The 17,799-nt window shown below is 35.4% G+C and overlaps 4 protein-coding genes and 1 long non-coding RNA gene across 5 annotated transcripts; 3 read left to right on the forward strand and 2 right to left on the reverse strand.

Moving 5' to 3' along the window:
• Positions 1-1,920: 1,920 nt before the first annotated feature.
• On the forward strand, positions 1,921-4,785 carry LOC118681608 (uncharacterized). Its single transcript, XR_004977347.2, has 2 exons — positions 1,921-2,595; positions 3,224-4,785. It is a non-coding gene; the product is annotated as an uncharacterized lncRNA (long non-coding RNA).
• pns (DENN domain containing pinstripe) lies at positions 4,060-13,151 on the reverse strand. Its single transcript, XM_014233178.3, has 19 exons — positions 12,717-13,151; positions 12,536-12,619; positions 11,958-12,424; positions 11,734-11,843; positions 10,900-11,070; positions 10,600-10,838; positions 10,244-10,533; positions 9,129-10,173; positions 8,850-9,056; positions 7,459-7,624; positions 7,087-7,399; positions 6,974-7,009; positions 6,787-6,916; positions 6,467-6,717; positions 6,250-6,395; positions 6,071-6,189; positions 5,625-6,004; positions 5,318-5,567; positions 4,060-5,143 (listed from the first exon to the last, which is right to left on the reverse strand). Exons 3-19 carry the CDS (start codon positions 12,358-12,360, stop codon positions 4,954-4,956), a joined length of 4,446 nt encoding a protein of 1,481 aa, XP_014088653.2. The 5' UTR covers positions 12,361-12,424; positions 12,536-12,619; positions 12,717-13,151; the 3' UTR covers positions 4,060-4,953.
• Positions 13,152-13,332: 181 nt separating this feature from the next.
• On the reverse strand, positions 13,333-16,955 carry Cdk8 (cyclin-dependent kinase 8). The gene has a single exon (XM_014233182.3). The coding sequence runs from the start codon at positions 16,828-16,830 to the stop codon at positions 15,547-15,549; it is 1,284 nt and encodes a 427-aa protein (XP_014088657.2). The 5' UTR covers positions 16,831-16,955; the 3' UTR covers positions 13,333-15,546.
• Srp54 (splicing regulatory protein 54) lies at positions 13,581-15,360 on the forward strand. The gene is made up of 2 exons (XM_014233181.3): positions 13,581-13,970; positions 14,019-15,360. Exons 1-2 carry the CDS (start codon positions 13,581-13,583, stop codon positions 15,114-15,116), a joined length of 1,488 nt encoding a protein of 495 aa, XP_014088656.1. The 3' UTR covers positions 15,117-15,360.
• Positions 16,956-16,993: 38 nt separating the features above from the next.
• LOC106616489 (uncharacterized) lies at positions 16,994-17,737 on the forward strand. The gene has a single exon (XM_014233162.3). The coding sequence runs from the start codon at positions 17,134-17,136 to the stop codon at positions 17,716-17,718; it is 585 nt and encodes a 194-aa protein (XP_014088637.2). The 5' UTR covers positions 16,994-17,133; the 3' UTR covers positions 17,719-17,737.
• The last annotated feature ends 62 nt before the right edge of the window (positions 17,738-17,799 follow it).

The raw sequence follows: 17,799 nt of genomic DNA on the forward strand, positions 1-17,799 counted from the left end.
TTATTAATTTCGTAAGTTCGAAAAGGCGGAGAGTCTTCTCATATTACGGTAGTATTTTTCAGCTAAGCTCCTTGTCGAGTTTTTTTTTTAATTATACCCTGAACAGGGTGTATTAAGTTTGTCACGAAGTTTGTAACACACAGATCTCCGATGTTAATCCTATAAAATATATATGTATATGATTTGCATGACCTGAAATTTTGCCCATCCCTTTGGCCCAAGAAGCTGCTCATTTGCTGGAACCACTAATGTCGGACAAATTTAGCATATAGCTGCCACACAACGATCGGTATCCAATGCTTGTATGGACAACTTTTTTATATTTAAAGGATTTTATAGCTGCGGTTTAACCGAAGTTAACGCTTATCTTGTTTTTTATAAAATTTTTACAAAAATTAAAAATCGATGTGAATGAATGTGGCTATGTCAATTTCTGATGTGCTTTTAGATTATAAGTAAGTAAATACAATTGTATGAAAAGGAAAAAGGTGAATTTTGATTTTTCGCGGGCTGTGTACGATATTTTTTTTTTTGTTATATGCTTGCATTAGGAAGGGTGAGTCCACTTTGTCTAAAAAAAGTGTTTATAAGTGGTACAAGCAGAGAACGTAAAAGAATTCATTAACATTCTCTGGTACAAGCGCTTTACAGAAAGCCGAGAACATGGATAACAGAGATAAAGAGATGCCCCTCGTCTCTCACCGGAAATGAGAGCGCAATTGATAAACTCCAAAACGTACTGAACTCAAGCAACTGTCAAAGTTCAGTAGGTGTGACGTTTAGCAATTGGAAAAAGAGATTGAAATCCTACAGAAAAATAGTTGAACAGAGAGATTTGTTGCCGCTGTTGAAGATCACTAACAAAAATTAGAAAAAAATAAAAATGAAAGAAAACGCAAAATTGAATTGTATGTGATGAAGTCTTTTGTGATTCCAAGCCTAGTAGTATTTATTTTCAATTGAAAATTATAAAAAACTTTTACTAATTGAGAATTAATACATTTTTTCACCTTTTAAGTATTGAAATTTCAAAAGTCAGTTGTTTTAAAATGTCCCAATTCACAAAAATGGATTAAAATGGTTTTTCTATATGTTTAACGGATACATGTATAATAAATATAATTTTAATAATAATTTTCTCCGATCTGGCTACAGTGGAAAATGTTATAAAAACGATAATTTTGAGGCGCTCTCACACTGGAATGAGTTGGGCATCCCAATCATAGATAAAATGATCCGAAACTCTTCTCTTTGCTTTCTGAGAGAGCTCATGAACTTTCAATGCTGCCAAGAAAAACCACGAGTTCATGAGCTACTGAACAGATGACAAGCCAAAATGATTAACTGCCAGATAAAATCCCGCTAAAAATAACTGACAAAATCAGCATGGATAAAATGAGCCGAAACTCTTTGATTCAAGAGAGCGCTGTCAAAGTCCACATTTTTTATAACATTTGACAGTGGTGCCATTAAGGAAAGAAATAAGTTTTGAGATTTTTTAATGTATTTCTTGGGTATTTTTCGTATTAGTAAATTTTAAATTAATTAATAAATTTTAAAACTAAATTTAACAAAATATTTTAATATTTCATAACGCACAAGTTTTAATAACCTAAACATGATCCTTATTTCTTTTTTATATACTCAATTAACAAATATCTTTTGATAATTTATTGGGAAGTTAAAGCTTACATAACATTTGCTGGGAATTATAACCAAAATAAGTATAAACGATGACAATTGGTACTGCTAAGCAAAACAATACTCTGCGAGCAAATACCCGCTCTTTCTTAAAAACAAAACTATGTTAAAACTCTTTAAATAAAGATTACAAATATACGTAAAAGTCAACAAAAAATCTGATCTCACAAATTACCCACTGATTTCGTAATTTATGTCTGCGGGATTCTTAGTGGTAGTTCATTGTTTTGGTTGTCATCTGTTCAGTGGCTCATGAACTCGTGGTTTTTCTTGGCAGCACTGAAAGTTCATGAGCTCTCTCAGAAGGCAAACAGAGGAGTTTCGGATCATTTTATCTATGAAAATCAGTTTATTATTTTTCATAGGAAAGTTTTATGCTGAAGCAGCAATAATGAAAGTGATATTGTTTTCAATAAAATATAAAATATTTGTTTAATTGTTTTTATCTATCTATATATAAAAAAATGAAACCCGTTTCCCGTTGTCACGCCATAACTTGAGAACGGCTAGACCGATTTGGCTGTTGTTTTGTTTGTAGTTTTATAATACTCTGTAGAAGGTTATTACGGAAAAAAAATATTAAGAAAATGTCTCAGAAAGATTGAAAAAATACATTTAATTTTGCATATTTTAAAAAATACGCGTAACGAATGTCATTGTCATTCACAGCCATAGACTATATTGAAAGAGCATCGTTTGTTCGGAAATGTGGTTACATAATTGAATTCTATCGCACTAATTTACTAATTTTTGAAAATTACTCGCCACAATTAAATGTACCGACTTTGACGGTAATATCAGAGATCGTATATTATAGAGAAGGTTCAATTGCGGACCAGCGTGTGAATTATGATATACGTTCTCTGTTAATAATACCAGTGATGACATTTTAATGTAAGTATTTAATACAAGCGACTAGTGGCCACCGCTCCGCCCCAAACCCCCCCCGGCCAGTGGAGGGACAGCGCAGGTATGCGGACGCCCTCAAAGGCATTCGCATGGCTGTGCTGCCGCTGAACTACCCGGCGGAGGCGCTGGGTGCGGAGGAGCTCACATCGCTCCAAGACTTACTCATGGAGGAGGTATTCAGAGGATCTGGATACAAGGCCTCCTTCCATGGGGTATATTTCAAGGGAGGCATGCTGCAGGTTGACTGCAAGGATTAGAGGTCGGCTTGTTGGCTGAGGGAGATCGCTCCCAAGCTAACAGGCTGGAACGGCCCCATCCTCTGCGCGAAAAAGGGGGACGAAATTCCGCCCATGCACAGCATGACGGTCTTCCTCCCCAGATGCGCAGGAAAGTCTTACGAGTTTGCTTTAGGACTCATTCGCAATCAGAACGATGGCCTCGATACATCGGCCTGGCGGGTGACCAAGAGCATAGCGGAGGATTCAGGATGGAAGCTCAACCTCTGCATTGATGATTAATATCGGTTTTTAATAACTTTTGATGACTACACAATATTAAAAATTCGTATACATGGTTAAACAGAAAATATAAGAGAGTAATTTTTTATTTTCAGTTTGATTTTCGTTTTTAAAAATACCACCAGCAGACGTACAAACTTAGACCGCAGAACTCGAAATACTGCAAGTCAAAGATATATTAAGAGCAATTCAAACAATTGTACTGTATTGAATAGTATGTAATTAATGTATAACTTAGCCACAGCAACGCGTGGACGGGGTCCTCTAGTATAAAATAAAATTGGAAAGTATGTTCTTAAAGCCGTAGCAAATATATGTGTCTAATTATATTATGTCATCATTGGCCGAGAAGATGTTAATAACAATGACGGGGTGCGACTACGTCAACAAGCGAAGAAAACAGTGGAAAACAATGTTCTTGAAAATCGTCGAATGGATCGATGGACGGATGTTTTGGACATGAAACGTGTGGCAGCGAAGTTTGTTCCGAAATTGGTTAATTTTGAGAATCATAACCAGGCTGCCAGATGAGCCAAGAACGAAAAAGGCACGTTCGATCAAATATGAAAGTTTTGCTCACTGTTTTCTTTGATTACAATGGTGCGGTGGTAATAAGGAATAATACAAGGAAGGTATACAACGTTTACGTGAAGCAATACGGTTCAAACAATCGGAATTGTGTTAAAACACATCGTGGATTCTGCATCACGATAATGCACCAGCTCACACAGCAATGCTTATTCGTGATTTTATGGCCTGTAATCATGCATCAACCACCGTATTCACCAGATTTGGCTCCCTTCGACTTTTTCGTATTCCAAAAACTGTTGAAAATGAAAGGAAAGCGTTATGCCACAATTGATGAGATCGAGTCAGAATCGAAGAAAGAGCTGATGGCCATACCGAAAAGCGCATTTGTAGTAAAACATAGTTTGTAAACATTTTTGTATTTTAATTTTATTCATATGCAGTTTTGTCTTTACACTTTGCAGAGATTCACATTTGAAGTTTTGTGTACATGTATTACATAGAATTGAGAATATTCCACATAATAGAGTATTAAATGTTAAGTATTCGAATGTTGCAAGTACATTATTCTGTATGTCCTAAGTTATGCACCTCAAAAAGAAGTAAATAATATCGTTCGTAGCAAAAATAAATTGAATGATATTTAGTCTTATTTTATAAATGAAAACAAAAGTCAACAAAAAAGACATATAAACATGTAAATAATCTCATATAAAATTAATCTTATGAAAATAAATTTGTGAATAAGCAAATACATATCTTTGGTATATTAAGGAAATATGTAAGTATGTGTATATATATAAACAAGCAATATACCGATAATAGAAAAAAATTTAGTGAGATTTGACACCGTGTGAGATTTAATTTTTTGAACACAGTATAAAAATGTTATTTTCGCTTTGACTTATATAAATATTAAATGATAATTGCACAAAAATAGTCAACTCTTAATTTTTTGGAATAAAATGTCTGTGTTGAGTATTTAATCTACATCTTAATAAATATATTATTATATAAGCAAAAATTATATGTAAACAAAAGCGAGCTTTTATCTGTGTGAAGTCTTTGGTTAACGTTAGTCGGCAAGAATCTGACTTCTAATTTATAAATTTCAACGATATTTCAAATATCATTGGTTTTTTTTTGTTCATGACAAAATGATACTACAATACATGACTTGCATCAGTAGCTGCACAAGAAAATATTTTTTAAAAATTATGTTCAGAAATCATACGTTTCTCTATCTTTGTTTTTACTTATAATTGTACATGTGTGCGAATTATCTCTTAAAATTAAATTAACACTGTGATGGAATGCCTTGAGTGATTGAGTTTTCTAACACAATGTGGCAATCATCCAATGGTTCGAGTATTTGGATTAGGAATGTTAGAAGATTTTTGCGCCGAAGAAAACTTTCCTCTTCATACATCTCATGAGTGATTTTTGTCATAGCCATGGGTTTTATCATGCGTGTTAGCAAATGTTCACTTTTATAATAAAAAGAATAATAATAATTAGTAAATTGAATTATATGTAAACAAATAAAATATATTTTTTTGATTTGATATTGACTTCAATTGACATACGCAAATTTCTAAGGCTTTTTGGAAATCGCTTAAGTTGTGCTGAATTTCATATAAACATGTTACACTTCAGCTTACCGCAAGCTCAAACAAATCAGCAACTGAAATTTTCCATCTTTTCCCAGTTGACAACCGGCTGCGTTTATCTCGTCCATTAAATGTACATAGTATCGCCAAATGGCAGACAATTCACGCCGTTGCAAACTATTTGCGCCACTCCCATCACTAAATGAGGAATCCATACTAGATGCGGAGTCATCCAACTGCTGGTAAAGTTGTTGTTGATGTTCGTGTTGCAAATACTGTTCAAACTGTTCTTTAATTTTAGCTAAATAAAATATATTAAGCAATGTAGTACCAAAAAAAATGTATGAGTTCAACTTACAAAAGTAATCCCATATATAAAGATTCTTCCCAAAGAAACGAGTTGAACGAAATCCACATAAGAATACACGCTCCAGGCATTTGACTAAACCGTCATCGCCGCAAAGTAAATTCGTTAATGTTCCGACATCACGGTCGCGACTCGGTTTATAGTGCCACTTAACGATGACATTCACACAATTGCCCAACTGATGTTGCAACTCAGAGGTGGGAACTGTATCCTGCCGTTGAATGCTTGGGCTGCGAGTGCGTGGTGGTGTCTGATTTGTGACTGTCGGCACCTCAGCATTCTTAGAATTTGTTGAGGCGCGTTGCCCAACTAGTAAACGTTCAGTAGAGTCATCATCGACTCCTTTGCCAAGCCAACGACCACAAGGAAATCTAAGTTTTTGGAAACGATTTCAGCAAATTTTATTTTAAAAAAATAATAACGGTTGATTTTCGTACTTATAGGTGTGGCCAGTAACTTCATTACGCATCACTACATGCTCCACTAGCCATTTGTGCGTAGGTCCCGAGTTATCGTGGCCAATGCGCATCGTTGTCAACAAACCGAGATTCTTATACTGTAATAAGTTTTTAACCATGCCAATGAAAACGATTATTTAAAAAAAAAGAAAACTCACATGAAAAATAAACTCCAGCGAGCCTTTGGGCACTGGCACCCGCTGTGTCTCATTCATAGTACCCGATACAATTATCCAAACATTACTGGAAGTATGATAGGAGCCATATTTACGGGATGGAAAAATTACGACTCGATATGGTAACTCTAAATGAAAGTAAAATTATGTGTTTGGTTAGAAAATATTTTTGAATTGCTCATAGTATAAACTTATTTACTCGTTGTTGGATAGGTATTGGTGAATGAGAAGTAATCCACCGTATTGAGTGTGAGTAGGTGATATAAGAATTGTTCCTTTTCTTCTTCACAACGCAGGAAAGCATTGCGTTTGTAAAGTGTGCGAATCAATGAGTCCTCCGAAAGTAAGGTTCTAAAATGACGCGATAGCAATTTTTTCTCAAGTGAGAGACGCACCCAGGCACGTGTGTAGCCGATGTGTGTTTTTATATCCGCCATGGCCAGAACATTCCTAAAAATATAATATCATTAAATATTTACAAACTCATGATTAAATCATTTAAATATAATCATAACGTACTTAACATCGAACTCCAATGACTCCGGCAAGGGGCATAATTGCTCAAGACCTACAAATTTATTGCGATCACGCGAACGACTGCGATTAGGACTGGGTGGATTGTCGACATCGGTTTGGAAAGTAGACAAATCTGCATAAATGTAAATTTATAATTAACTTATTTTTGTCAAGTACTGCAAATACTCACAATCCATTCGTTTGCGCATCACATTCCAGGCGAGTGCTATATAATAAAATATTATTTATTCTTTGTTTTCCTTAATCTTAATATTTTATACTACATTGTTATTGTCTACTAACCAGGTGTTGTACCGCCGTAATTGCCACTGCCAATTTTGTTACCTCCAAGCGCTTTGGGGGCAGGATTTGTTATTGTCGCCGTAGTGCTATTATTGGCTCGAGCATCTTGCAATTCCAGGTATGTCTGTAAATGACACCACAATGCCGATTTACCTTGTTTGGACTGTAGACCATGGGACCAAATCTTCTCCAGTAAATCACATAAGGAAGCAATTAAGGTATTCTCTTCAATACCATCGCCTTTAAGTCCCAATGCCACAGCTTCTGTGCCCATTTTCTCCAAAAGCATACGTTTTGTCTTCGATTTGATGTCCTAAAAAGAAGATAATATTTGTATTTTCGTTTATCTTAAATACAAATTAAAGTATTTACTTTAAGTAATCGTTCTACAAAAGTCCAATTGGCCTGTGCCAGTAAAGCCGGACTCACTTCAGCGGTTGACAGATTCGCTGATAGACGGTTCATCTGTTTCTGGTCTATGGATATTTCCTTAGCTCGCCATTTATTACCGTTTTTTACACGCCGCAAACTATTTCCCCTGTAAAAATACATATTACGCGAAAGAGAAAAAAAAAAACGAGAAAGAAAAGAAGAAAAAATACGCGTATTTGTGGCAAAGTTTTTGAAAGTTAGTTGGGTAAGTTAATTAGAATTTCTTATTAGGTAATGTTGTTATGGGGAACAGTCAAATTTTTATGGGTGCAATGTTTTAAAACAAAAAGGTACAGTTAACACAAATTTCATGAATAAACATTCTTATACATTAAAGGTTATGTTATATTAGTTAAAAAAATTAAGACTTAGTTACAGCTTGTATAGCTTAAGGTGCTGTATTTTTAGAATGCACAAAATATTTATTTGGGCATTGAGGGGTATTTTCAATTATTATTGTCAAATATTTGTATATAATTTGGAATTCAGAAATATTTATGAGAAAGTATAATGCTATTGTTTTTAACCGGTATTTGACATGATTTAAAGCGCCCATATATTTTCCTTTAGCTTATATAAATATTGCCTATATGGTTGCTAGCAAATGTTTAAAATATGAAAATATGTGTCTTATGGTTATATGCATCGATTTATGGGCAGTATATATTAACAATTGAAAGTCTAGCTAAAAAACGTAGGCAATTTTCATATCACTATTTCAAAAAACTTACAAGATATAGTAATAATTTTTAATTGGCATGCCAACAAAACAAAAATGACTTTACTCAATAGTTAAAACGCATTAAAATTTTATTGTCATTAACAGTTAATTCAACAAATGAACAAAAAATATAAGTGTTCACAGAAATATCATTGGAAGACCTTCGTTCTTGAATCATTAAGGATTTTCTATTCAAATATTATTTCTGACTACAACAAAAAATTAATAGTAGTTCTTATTACATAATAAAATAATATCAATCTGCAGCGATTTGCAGTTAAAAATAAATATTTTCCAGATTTGTGACGCAACTACTTAGTAGTGCTGGTTTAGTAATAGAAATATGAGTGAAATAAAAAAATCAACTAATTACATTACAACTCTTATACGCTACTATGCACATTATCATTGTATTTATATTTATACTAACAACACAAGCTGAGCATTTGACCATCTAAAATATTATATGATACACAATGAACAGAAATGGTAAACGCATAGACTTTTTACCCTTACAATTCGTGCATGATCTTTTTTAGAAGGTTTGCATATATTGTATATACCATATATGTATAATATGTCTACAACACGACAACAACGACAACACTACCTCGAAGCACACTCCTGATTTAGCACGGACTTTTCAAGTATGGGAAAACTACGAAAATATGCAGCTCTATTGGAGAGTATCTCACTGGGCGGTGTTACTTCAATGTCGATGCAATGTAGACGTTTCTCGTATACCTGTTGCGCCTCTTGTGACATAACGCAAGGCTCATAGCTGGTAGCGCAAATCATATTCTCACCATGCCGCTTTCTAGCAAACAAACAAAAAATAAAACAAATTTACCGATGAAAGAACTAAAAATCAGCGCAATAAAAGCCTCACCTAAGGAGTTTCACTCGCTGATCGAATATGCGTAAATTTACATCTGGCTCCTTCTCCCACATAGCAAGGATTTTGTTGTCGATTAATGTCGCAAACATTTGAGATTCGAGAAAGCGCGATAAAAACGCCCGATGATGTTCTGGTTGGTCAGATAAAAATGAGGACTTATCGAAGTTTTGTAAACTTTCACGATTCGAAATCCACTCGTCACGTGCTTGATTCGGATAGATAACAAAAAATTCATATGCGTAAAACATGTGCACGAAACGATTAAGAAATGTCTCGCGCAACGCATTATTTATACGCAAGTCCTGATAGTATTGCTCTTCCAGTGACAGTATAGTTGTTGTTTTTGTGTCCCTGCGTGCAGCCGCTGCAGCTTTGGTTGGTGACATTGTTGCATCGACGACATCGTCGTTGAGTGAACCTGCACCCGGTGATTGTGTACGTACACCTTTACGACGAAGAAAGTCTGCTATGCGCGGTACGTGGTCGATTTTCGAAGGATGTGCGATGAGTGGTTGGTATTCGATATGATGACCAATGCCATTATCTGAAGCAGTTGGGCTGCCATGACCGCTACCGGCCAGCGTGTAAACAGTCTCTTGTAGTTGATTAAAACGTTCCTTGCTTCGTCGAGCCGCTTGTATACCCGACGGCAACGTGCAACTACTAATCATAACGTCGTGATCGCGCGTCGCATAACCATTTTTGAGTATTGGTTCATATGATCGATCTCTTTCTATATCGAATTTGTCCAAAATCGATATAATTTCTGCTATGAAATCAATTTTATGTGGAAAAACTGGCAACTCTTCCGGCAGTTGTATGATTTTCTTATCTATATCGACAAAACAAAGTGTTGCCTCACTGCCGATCTTGTTAGTGGACTCACAATCGGCATGAAGACCCATTACAAATGGGACGGGAGCATCCAAAAAGTGATGGAGGGCAGCAGGTAATATTGGAGCATACACATGAGGCCATACAAATGGAAATAGAATTGAAGTAATGCACTCACCAACGATCATTAACTTTTGATGGTCTAAATGTGGTCCAAAAAAAATAAATTTACAAATTGTACTGAAGTCGAGTGTTTTTGGGAATATGCATACCATTTGAACGCAATAGAACTTGATTTTCGAGAAGGACACAAGTTAATAATTGTATTACACATTCTACTCCAAGGTATGTGAATAACAAACGTAATGGAAAGTCCAGTAATGGCAGTTCTGTGCTTGACTCAGGTCGTTGCAATACCACAGCTAAGGGTGGCAAGTGCGGCTCAGAAGGAGGCAAGTAAATTCTTATAGATTTCCCCGACTGTGGCAACATTACTTCGTACAAAATATTGTACACATAGGATTCGAGACTAATACCAGGTCCTGGTTGACGTGGAAGACATCTGAAAGAGAAATAAGTACAATTGGAATTTTTTATATAGCAAATTTCATTGTTCGAAGTTACGCACTTATAAAGGTTACTGAGAAAAACTTGAGCAGCGAATGCATACGGAACTTGACATATTAGTGAAATACTTTTGGCGACAAACAATTTATCTTTTGCAATGTCATAGTAACTTTGTGCTGATTGCGGTGCTTGTCCGGCTACTTTAAAATGCCGCGGAAGCGATCGACTTACAGGACTTTCCCTTACACGGCCAAGCGAATGAGTTTGTTGGCCGCTTGACAACTCCGTAATAAACATTGACTGCCGAATAGTAAAAGTTATTAATCAAATCGTATTGTAAAATTATTAAAACGTAAAATACCTGCAATGTGTGCATAGCACTACATATATTGCGATTACGTATTTCCTCATAGAACACTAAACTAAAACCATAACAACGCTTTCCATCTTCTCTAGTAGTTGCAAAGGAGTGAAATTTCGGTTCAATATCATGTTTCTGAGTTCGAAAACGCAATCCTTGGGGCAGTGAAAGCTGAAATTATATATATTTATAAGAACATAGAAAAATGTCTTGTATGGGCACAGACACATATCATAGATAATCTAAATCTATGGTATAATACTTTTGTAAACTATTAACATTCGATGTTATCTCTTCTAATTAATACATTATGAGTGGAAGAACACTACTAATATTTGAGCTTACTGATAAGATATTTATTGGGAATTTAAGCAGGCTATTTGTAAATATTCAAAATTTGAATACGTACTTTGAGAAAATTGTTCGAAAAGAAAAAAAAAAATTTTTTTAATATCTTCTATTTATTTTCATTGAGGTTGGAATTTTAAACCATGTATCTAGTTTACTTTTGTCAACATACGTTGCCAAAAATTTTTTTTGGTACTTTATCTCACCACTGTAGGTTACAATACGTCTTGTACATCACTGTTGAACTTAAGTAATTTAATCTTTAATTGAAATCAATTGAGGGCAGCTTTATGTGTAATAAGCAGACACATATACATAAATAGACACCAACAATGTACACATACACACATTTGTATATATTTTTCTTCACACTCCCATATATATGATCATAAAAAGTATATATATGTATATATTAAAGAAAGATGCTCTTTAACGCAAACAACCAAATAGTCGTATTTAAAATGGTATACATATTTCATCACATACCATACAAATACCATGTGCATCAAAGGGATTCCATTGAACATTTTCAGGGTAGTGTGCCAATGGTTTCGACTTATAGGCTCGATCCAGAGGCGAACAATGCAAATTATCACCTTAAATAGCAAGTAAACAAGAATGAAAAAATGTTGGTGAAAATTAATTAGCACGTATCACATTTAACATACTACTTTTTATTATACATACATATATTACAATTAATCACGCACCTGCAAAACGATCCGGCTCTAAGCCAGTATCTAAGTCCAAACCACATATCACAAAATAGTCGGCGAATCGGGAATATTGAGGATCAGATTCTCGTTTCAGCTGTCTAAGTTCGTGAGAACTCATCTCACCGGGTGAAGTTGGAGATGTGGCCACGCAATCAATCTTTGCCCCACTAGAACCAACTTCATTGCGATGGCAATTGCTAACAGTATTTTTACTACCACTTGCACCATTATTACTACTGTTATTATATTTTCTCATCACCACTTTGCTAGCCCGCTGATTATTGCTTATTGGCGCGGATGTGCCCGTTGGCGAATTTTGATGTGGTTGTTCATCAGCAAGAATTAAATTCGTCATTCGTTGAATATTGTTCTCCGTCGTCATAGTTTCACTATACATACATATGTACACTGCCTCCAAAATCACTGACAGTCCAAGCAACGTCAGTTACTTTGGCTGAGCACTAAGGCCCCAACAAAGTTAAGAAGATTTTCAAGGACACAAATGTAGTATTTTAATTCGTGAACGATTTTTTTTTTAAAGATAATTATTACATTTGAGGTATTAATATTACTTATATTTTTCTCCACTCCCCACTTTCTAAATAATTTATAGGTAATTTTCCTTTGTTTGATTATTTTCAGAAATATTGATTTTTCTGCAAGTAAAAAAGGAATGAACAAAGTACATTAAAAGTAAACAAATTGTTAAAAATTTGCCAACTGGTTATAAAATTAGAAATTTTCTTTTCTTACAGTATGGATTTGCGTACGTAGTTTATGTTTATTTGTTGTTGGCAGCAGCAAATGGTTTGTTGTTGTGGCTGGTCCAATTGACTCAAATATTGTTGAATTTTCTATTTCCTTCTGCCTCTTCTGCGCTTGCCTCTTTCGTTTCGGTTTCATCAAATACACAATAAACATTTTCACTTTGCCAAACCTTTGATCACAAACAACGCGTGTTAATTACAGTTTACCAATTAAAACTAAATTTTCATATTTATTTCGTTTATTATTTTTTATGATTATTTTTCTTAAGATTGGAGGAAACTGTTTCATACAAATTAATTTACTTCATCACCATCGTTAGATGGCAGCAAAATAAAATAAGGTCTAGACTATAGAGATTAAATATTCAACCAATTGCAGCAGTACAGATAAAAACTCTAATCCGATACGTGGATGACAATAAGACAAAATCCAGATTTAATAATTAAGAGGTAATTATAAATATTATTAAAAATTTGAAACATATTTTTCTTAAAAATTAATTTATGTGTACAGGTTATAGTGGTAGTGGATTAAATTTCTAATATCATAATTTGCAACTCTGGTTTGCAACCCTTCGTTAGTTACTGTTCAATGGTTGGTCTTTCATCGCAAAAAGATTTTGGTGCCGCTAATATTTTTTTAGGTTTTCCGCTTAACATTTTAGTAAAAAATATTAATTGCACAATTTTTCGGAATAAACATACATTTGTAAAACTTAATAGAATAATATTAATATAAATTTAATACTTGGGGTATCCGTGCAGTAAAGCTGTCGCACGGTGCCCATGTGGAAAATATATTACATTTTTAAGCTTTCCGACTCTTAAAATACAAAAACTTGATTAAAGAATGGCTGGTGGAAATCAGGCGCGCGTCATTCAAGTGACGAATATTGCACCCCAAGCCACAAAAGATCAAATGCAAACATTGTTTGGTAACATTGGGAAAATAGAAGAAATCCGTCTATACCCAACTGTGCGTGATGTGTCCTGTCCGGTGCAATCACGCATTTGCTATGTTAAGTATGCGGAAAGTACCTGTGTTCCAGTGGCCCAACATCTAACAAACACTGTATTTATTGATCGAGCACTGATTGTCATACCTGTGCTGGCAATTCCAGAAGAATATCGCGCGTTGGAGATGTCCAAAAATGGCACAATCGTACCAGGTCTACAAAAGCCGGATTCAAAGTTGCCTCCAGAAGTGATCAATCGCATTGAAGGCCAGTCCCCACAACAGGTTAGTGTGTATTTATTTATCTTTGCAATTATTAACTGATAAATTTAGGTTATAAAAACTTACGATCCTAAATTGTTGGACAACAATTTACCCGAATATCCAGCGTTGCCCTCATTTTATGACGCCAGAAAAATTGAAGAAATACGTAGAACAATAATCGTATGCGATGTAAAGAATGAATGGCGTCTTGACGATTTAATGGAATGTTTTCAACGAGCGGGTGAAGTAAAATACGCAAGATGGGCCGAAAAAGATGTTAAAACTTATTGTATGATCGAATTTTGCGACCAGCCAAGTATTATACACGCTCTTAAAATGCAAGGACACGAATTCAAGGGAGGATATTTAAATGTTTATCACTCAACTGACTCCATAACCAAGCCGGAAGCAAAATCAAATGAGGCAGCGCAAGCAGAAATCGAAGAAGCAATGACTATTGTAAAAGAAGCTCAAAATATGATTTCAGCTGCAATTGATCCCGTAATTGGTATGTTGGCTAAGGATAAGCGTCGACGTTCCCGCTCACGTTCAAGATCTCGTGATCGTCGCACGAGTCGTTCGCGTTCACATCGTTCACGCTCCAGACGTCGTTCTCGGTCTCGTACTCGTAAACGCTCCCGTAGCAAGTCCAAACGACGTTCTCGTTCGCATTCTCGTGGATCACGTTCACGCAAACGCTCTAGGTCACGAAAACGGTCTCGTTCACGCCGTAAGAGTCGGTCCCGCTCACGTTCTAAACGGCGGTCTAGGTCCCGCGACCGTCGTGCTAAACGTTCTCGTTCACGTCATCGTCGTAGTACCTCCAGATCACGTCGTTCCCGATCGCGTACTAAACGTTCTCGCTCGCGTGAGCGCAAGCGTTCGCACCGTACTCGAGATGAGAAGCGTTCACGCTCTTCGCGGTCACACAGTAAACGTCATTCGCCATCTCCATCAACTCGATCACGTTCGAGTCGCAGCAAAGATATTGTTCCACCTATAAAATCGTCATCGTCTAAGCGACGTTCGCGTACTCCGGATCGCAAATTAAAGCCCATTTCAGAAGATATAGAAATTAAAAGCACACGATCAAGTGTGGACTCCAAGTCTCGCAAATCTGTTAGCGTGGAGAAATCGGACAACATGGATATATCTAATTCACCATAACTATTCTCTTGGTAATTGAATGAACAAGTCACCCTAAGTTAAAGTTTAAATTTTTAATTTTCTTCAGTATAATATTATTTATATTTGATGTATAATAATTTATGTTCTAACATATTCTATTACATTACCAATTTTTTTACAATATTCAAAATTTCAAGAATATACTGTTTGAGAAATATAACCTTTATGTTTCTTCCGACAAAGCTATTACAATAAAGAATGCACTCTACCATATTATCCGCCACATTTTGTCTTTTTTTTGTTTTTGGACCAGAATTATATACTAAAAACTTTTGAAAGGGTTTTAATTTCTTTAGCTCCAAATTATCAACTTTGTACTTGTCATCGAGATATTAGAGATCTATAGTAAATTACATATTTAAATAAATTATATTAAAAAAATTTCGAATCTCCGCGTTGCATGTAATAATTAAAAACGTTGCTGAAAATTTTGTTGTTGATTGAACATCATTTGTTGTTGCTGCTGTTGTTGATGGAGAAAATCTTGAGTTTGTTGTACTTGCTGTGGTTGTTGACCAGGGCCAGGAGGCCCTGATAAACGAACTCTTTTAGCATTTGGTTCTTGTTGTTGCTGTTGCCTTTTGTTGTCGGCTTTATCTTCTTGATCATCATCTGTTAAAAATTCTCTCTTCGGATAAGGAATAGGAGTACCCGCAAATACGTCTTGCGTAGGCAGTGGATCTTCTTGGAAATATGGATCTTGCATAGCTTGTTCTGAAGTGATTCGCTTATTAGGATCCATAAGTAGAAGTTTTTGTAAAAGATGGAATGCTTTGCTATCTGGCTTAATTTTGTGGCGTTCCATATATTTAGCTAAAGAGCATGTCGAATAAGTGGAACGTTTGAAATCTTTTATTAGAGTATGATGTTCAGGCATTTTTTTGATGTCCTCCCAATCTTTGTCTTGAGGAAATCCCATTACATTAAAAATACGATCCAATTGATCATGGTGATATGGATTACTAGTTTTGATGTCTTCTTGCCTACAGTGGAAAATTGGCTCGGACGTAAGCAATTCGGCGAAAATGCAACCAATTGCCCAAATATCAATTGCTTTTGTGTAATGACGCGCACCTAATAGCAATTCTGGTGCCCTATACCAAAATGTTACAACTACTGGATCTAAATCTGCTAACGGCTTAAGTGGGGCGTTGAACAGACGGGCGAATCCCATATCAGCAATTTTTACGCGGCCCCTCTCATTGCCATCACCCATTACTAAAATATTTGCCGGTTTTAGATCTCGATGTAAAACCCAGTTACTGTGCAAATAGTGTATTCCATCCAAAATTTGATACAATAAACTTTTCACCATTCCTCTCGGTACAATTACTTGCTTCTTGGCAGCTTTAGCAGCGCGATGAAACTTTATAATGTGCCATAAATCATGTTCGGCATAATCAATTAAAAGAAATACTTTACGGTCGTTGTGAGAAAGGAACACCCGAATCAATGTGATTACATTTTGATGTTTGAGTTCGCGAAGAAGTGCTATTTCTCGACAAGCAGACATAGATAAACCAGTACCGTCTATCTGCTTCAGTGCGTATTCTTTTCCGTCAGTACGCTCTTTCCATTTCGCTTTGTAGACATGACCATATGTACCGCGTCCAACCTTACAGCCTTCGTAGTTGAAGAGATCTTCTACTTTGGTTCGTTCCATTTGTGTCTTCATCTTAAAATCGTAATCCATTGCAAAATATTATTTATGAGCCTTATGAAAAGTATTAGACGCGTTAAACTAAATTAATATACTAATATTTTTGCTATAGTGGCGTCTATCAGCTGTTTCACCGCCTGTCAAATGTATGGCAGTTAATAAACTGTTCCTAAGAATAGTTGGCGTTGCTTCAAGATTAATCGATTACAACCCGACTCCTGCCAAAAGCGCATGGTTGTCAAATAAATGAATCAATTCAAAAGAAGAATCATAAACAAACTATTATATATGAAAAAATTTAATTGGCGTTGAAAGGTGAACCACAAATTAATAAACATGGGAAAAGTTAATAAAAACATCCGAATGAAAGCCAAGGCGGCGGTATCAAAAGCGGCTGCTGCCACCAACAACATTAAAACAAAAATGCAAACTCTTGGCAAGAAGGATGATACGGGTGTCCTCGAGGACAAACTTCTCCTAACTAAGACGCCTACTAAGAAAAAAGCAATTACCAAACGCGAAAAGGTGCGCCAGAAACACAAACATCTTATGAATAAATTCGCATTGATAAAAAAGCAACGTAAAGAGGAATCAGCGCGCAAAAATAGAGAAAAAACGGCGGTTATCGGTGACTTGAAACCGCTGAAAGATGCATTACCCTCCTTAGATGAACTTTTTAAATTAAGTAAACAACCTGATAGTAAAACGGGAATCAAACACATCGATGAGCCTCCATCTAAGAAGAACCCAAAAGATGAAAAGAAATTGAATGCTAAGCAAAAGTTGAAGAAAAAGAAGGAAAAATTTGTGCGACAAGTTAGCTCTTACCAAGCTCTACTCAAAGATCCAGATTTTAAGAAAAATCCTCGTGATGCAATTTCTTATCATATAAAATACACCCGTAGCCTTATAGATGAATAAAGTAGAACTAAACAATATATGTATACATTGTTTTTAAAAACATATTATAGGTATTTATATAATATATATTATTTGTAGCGG

Source organism: Bactrocera oleae, chromosome 6 (assembly GCF_042242935.1).
Source record: "Bactrocera oleae isolate idBacOlea1 chromosome 6, idBacOlea1, whole genome shotgun sequence".
Taxonomy (NCBI): Eukaryota; Metazoa; Arthropoda; class Insecta; order Diptera; family Tephritidae; genus Bactrocera; species Bactrocera oleae.

Coding starts and splice junctions, on each gene's coding strand:
- pns (XM_014233178.3), bottom strand. CDS start 12,360: ATGTATAGTGAAACTATGACGACGGAGAACAATATTCAACGAATGACG. Junction 11,071..11,733: donor ATGCACATGGTATTTGTATG/GTATGTGATGAA, acceptor ATATAATTTCAG/CTTTCACTGCCCCAAGGATT. Junction 5,568..5,624: donor TTATATATGGGATTACTTTT/GTAAGTTGAACT, acceptor TATTTTATTTAG/CTAAAATTAAAGAACAGTTT.
- Srp54 (XM_014233181.3), top strand. CDS start 13,581: ATGGCTGGTGGAAATCAGGCGCGCGTCATTCAAGTGACGAATATTGCA. Junction 13,971..14,018: donor AAGGCCAGTCCCCACAACAG/GTTAGTGTGTAT, acceptor TGATAAATTTAG/GTTATAAAAACTTACGATCC.
- Cdk8 (XM_014233182.3), bottom strand. CDS start 16,830: ATGGATTACGATTTTAAGATGAAGACACAAATGGAACGAACCAAAGTA.
- LOC106616489 (XM_014233162.3), top strand. CDS start 17,134: ATGGGAAAAGTTAATAAAAACATCCGAATGAAAGCCAAGGCGGCGGTA.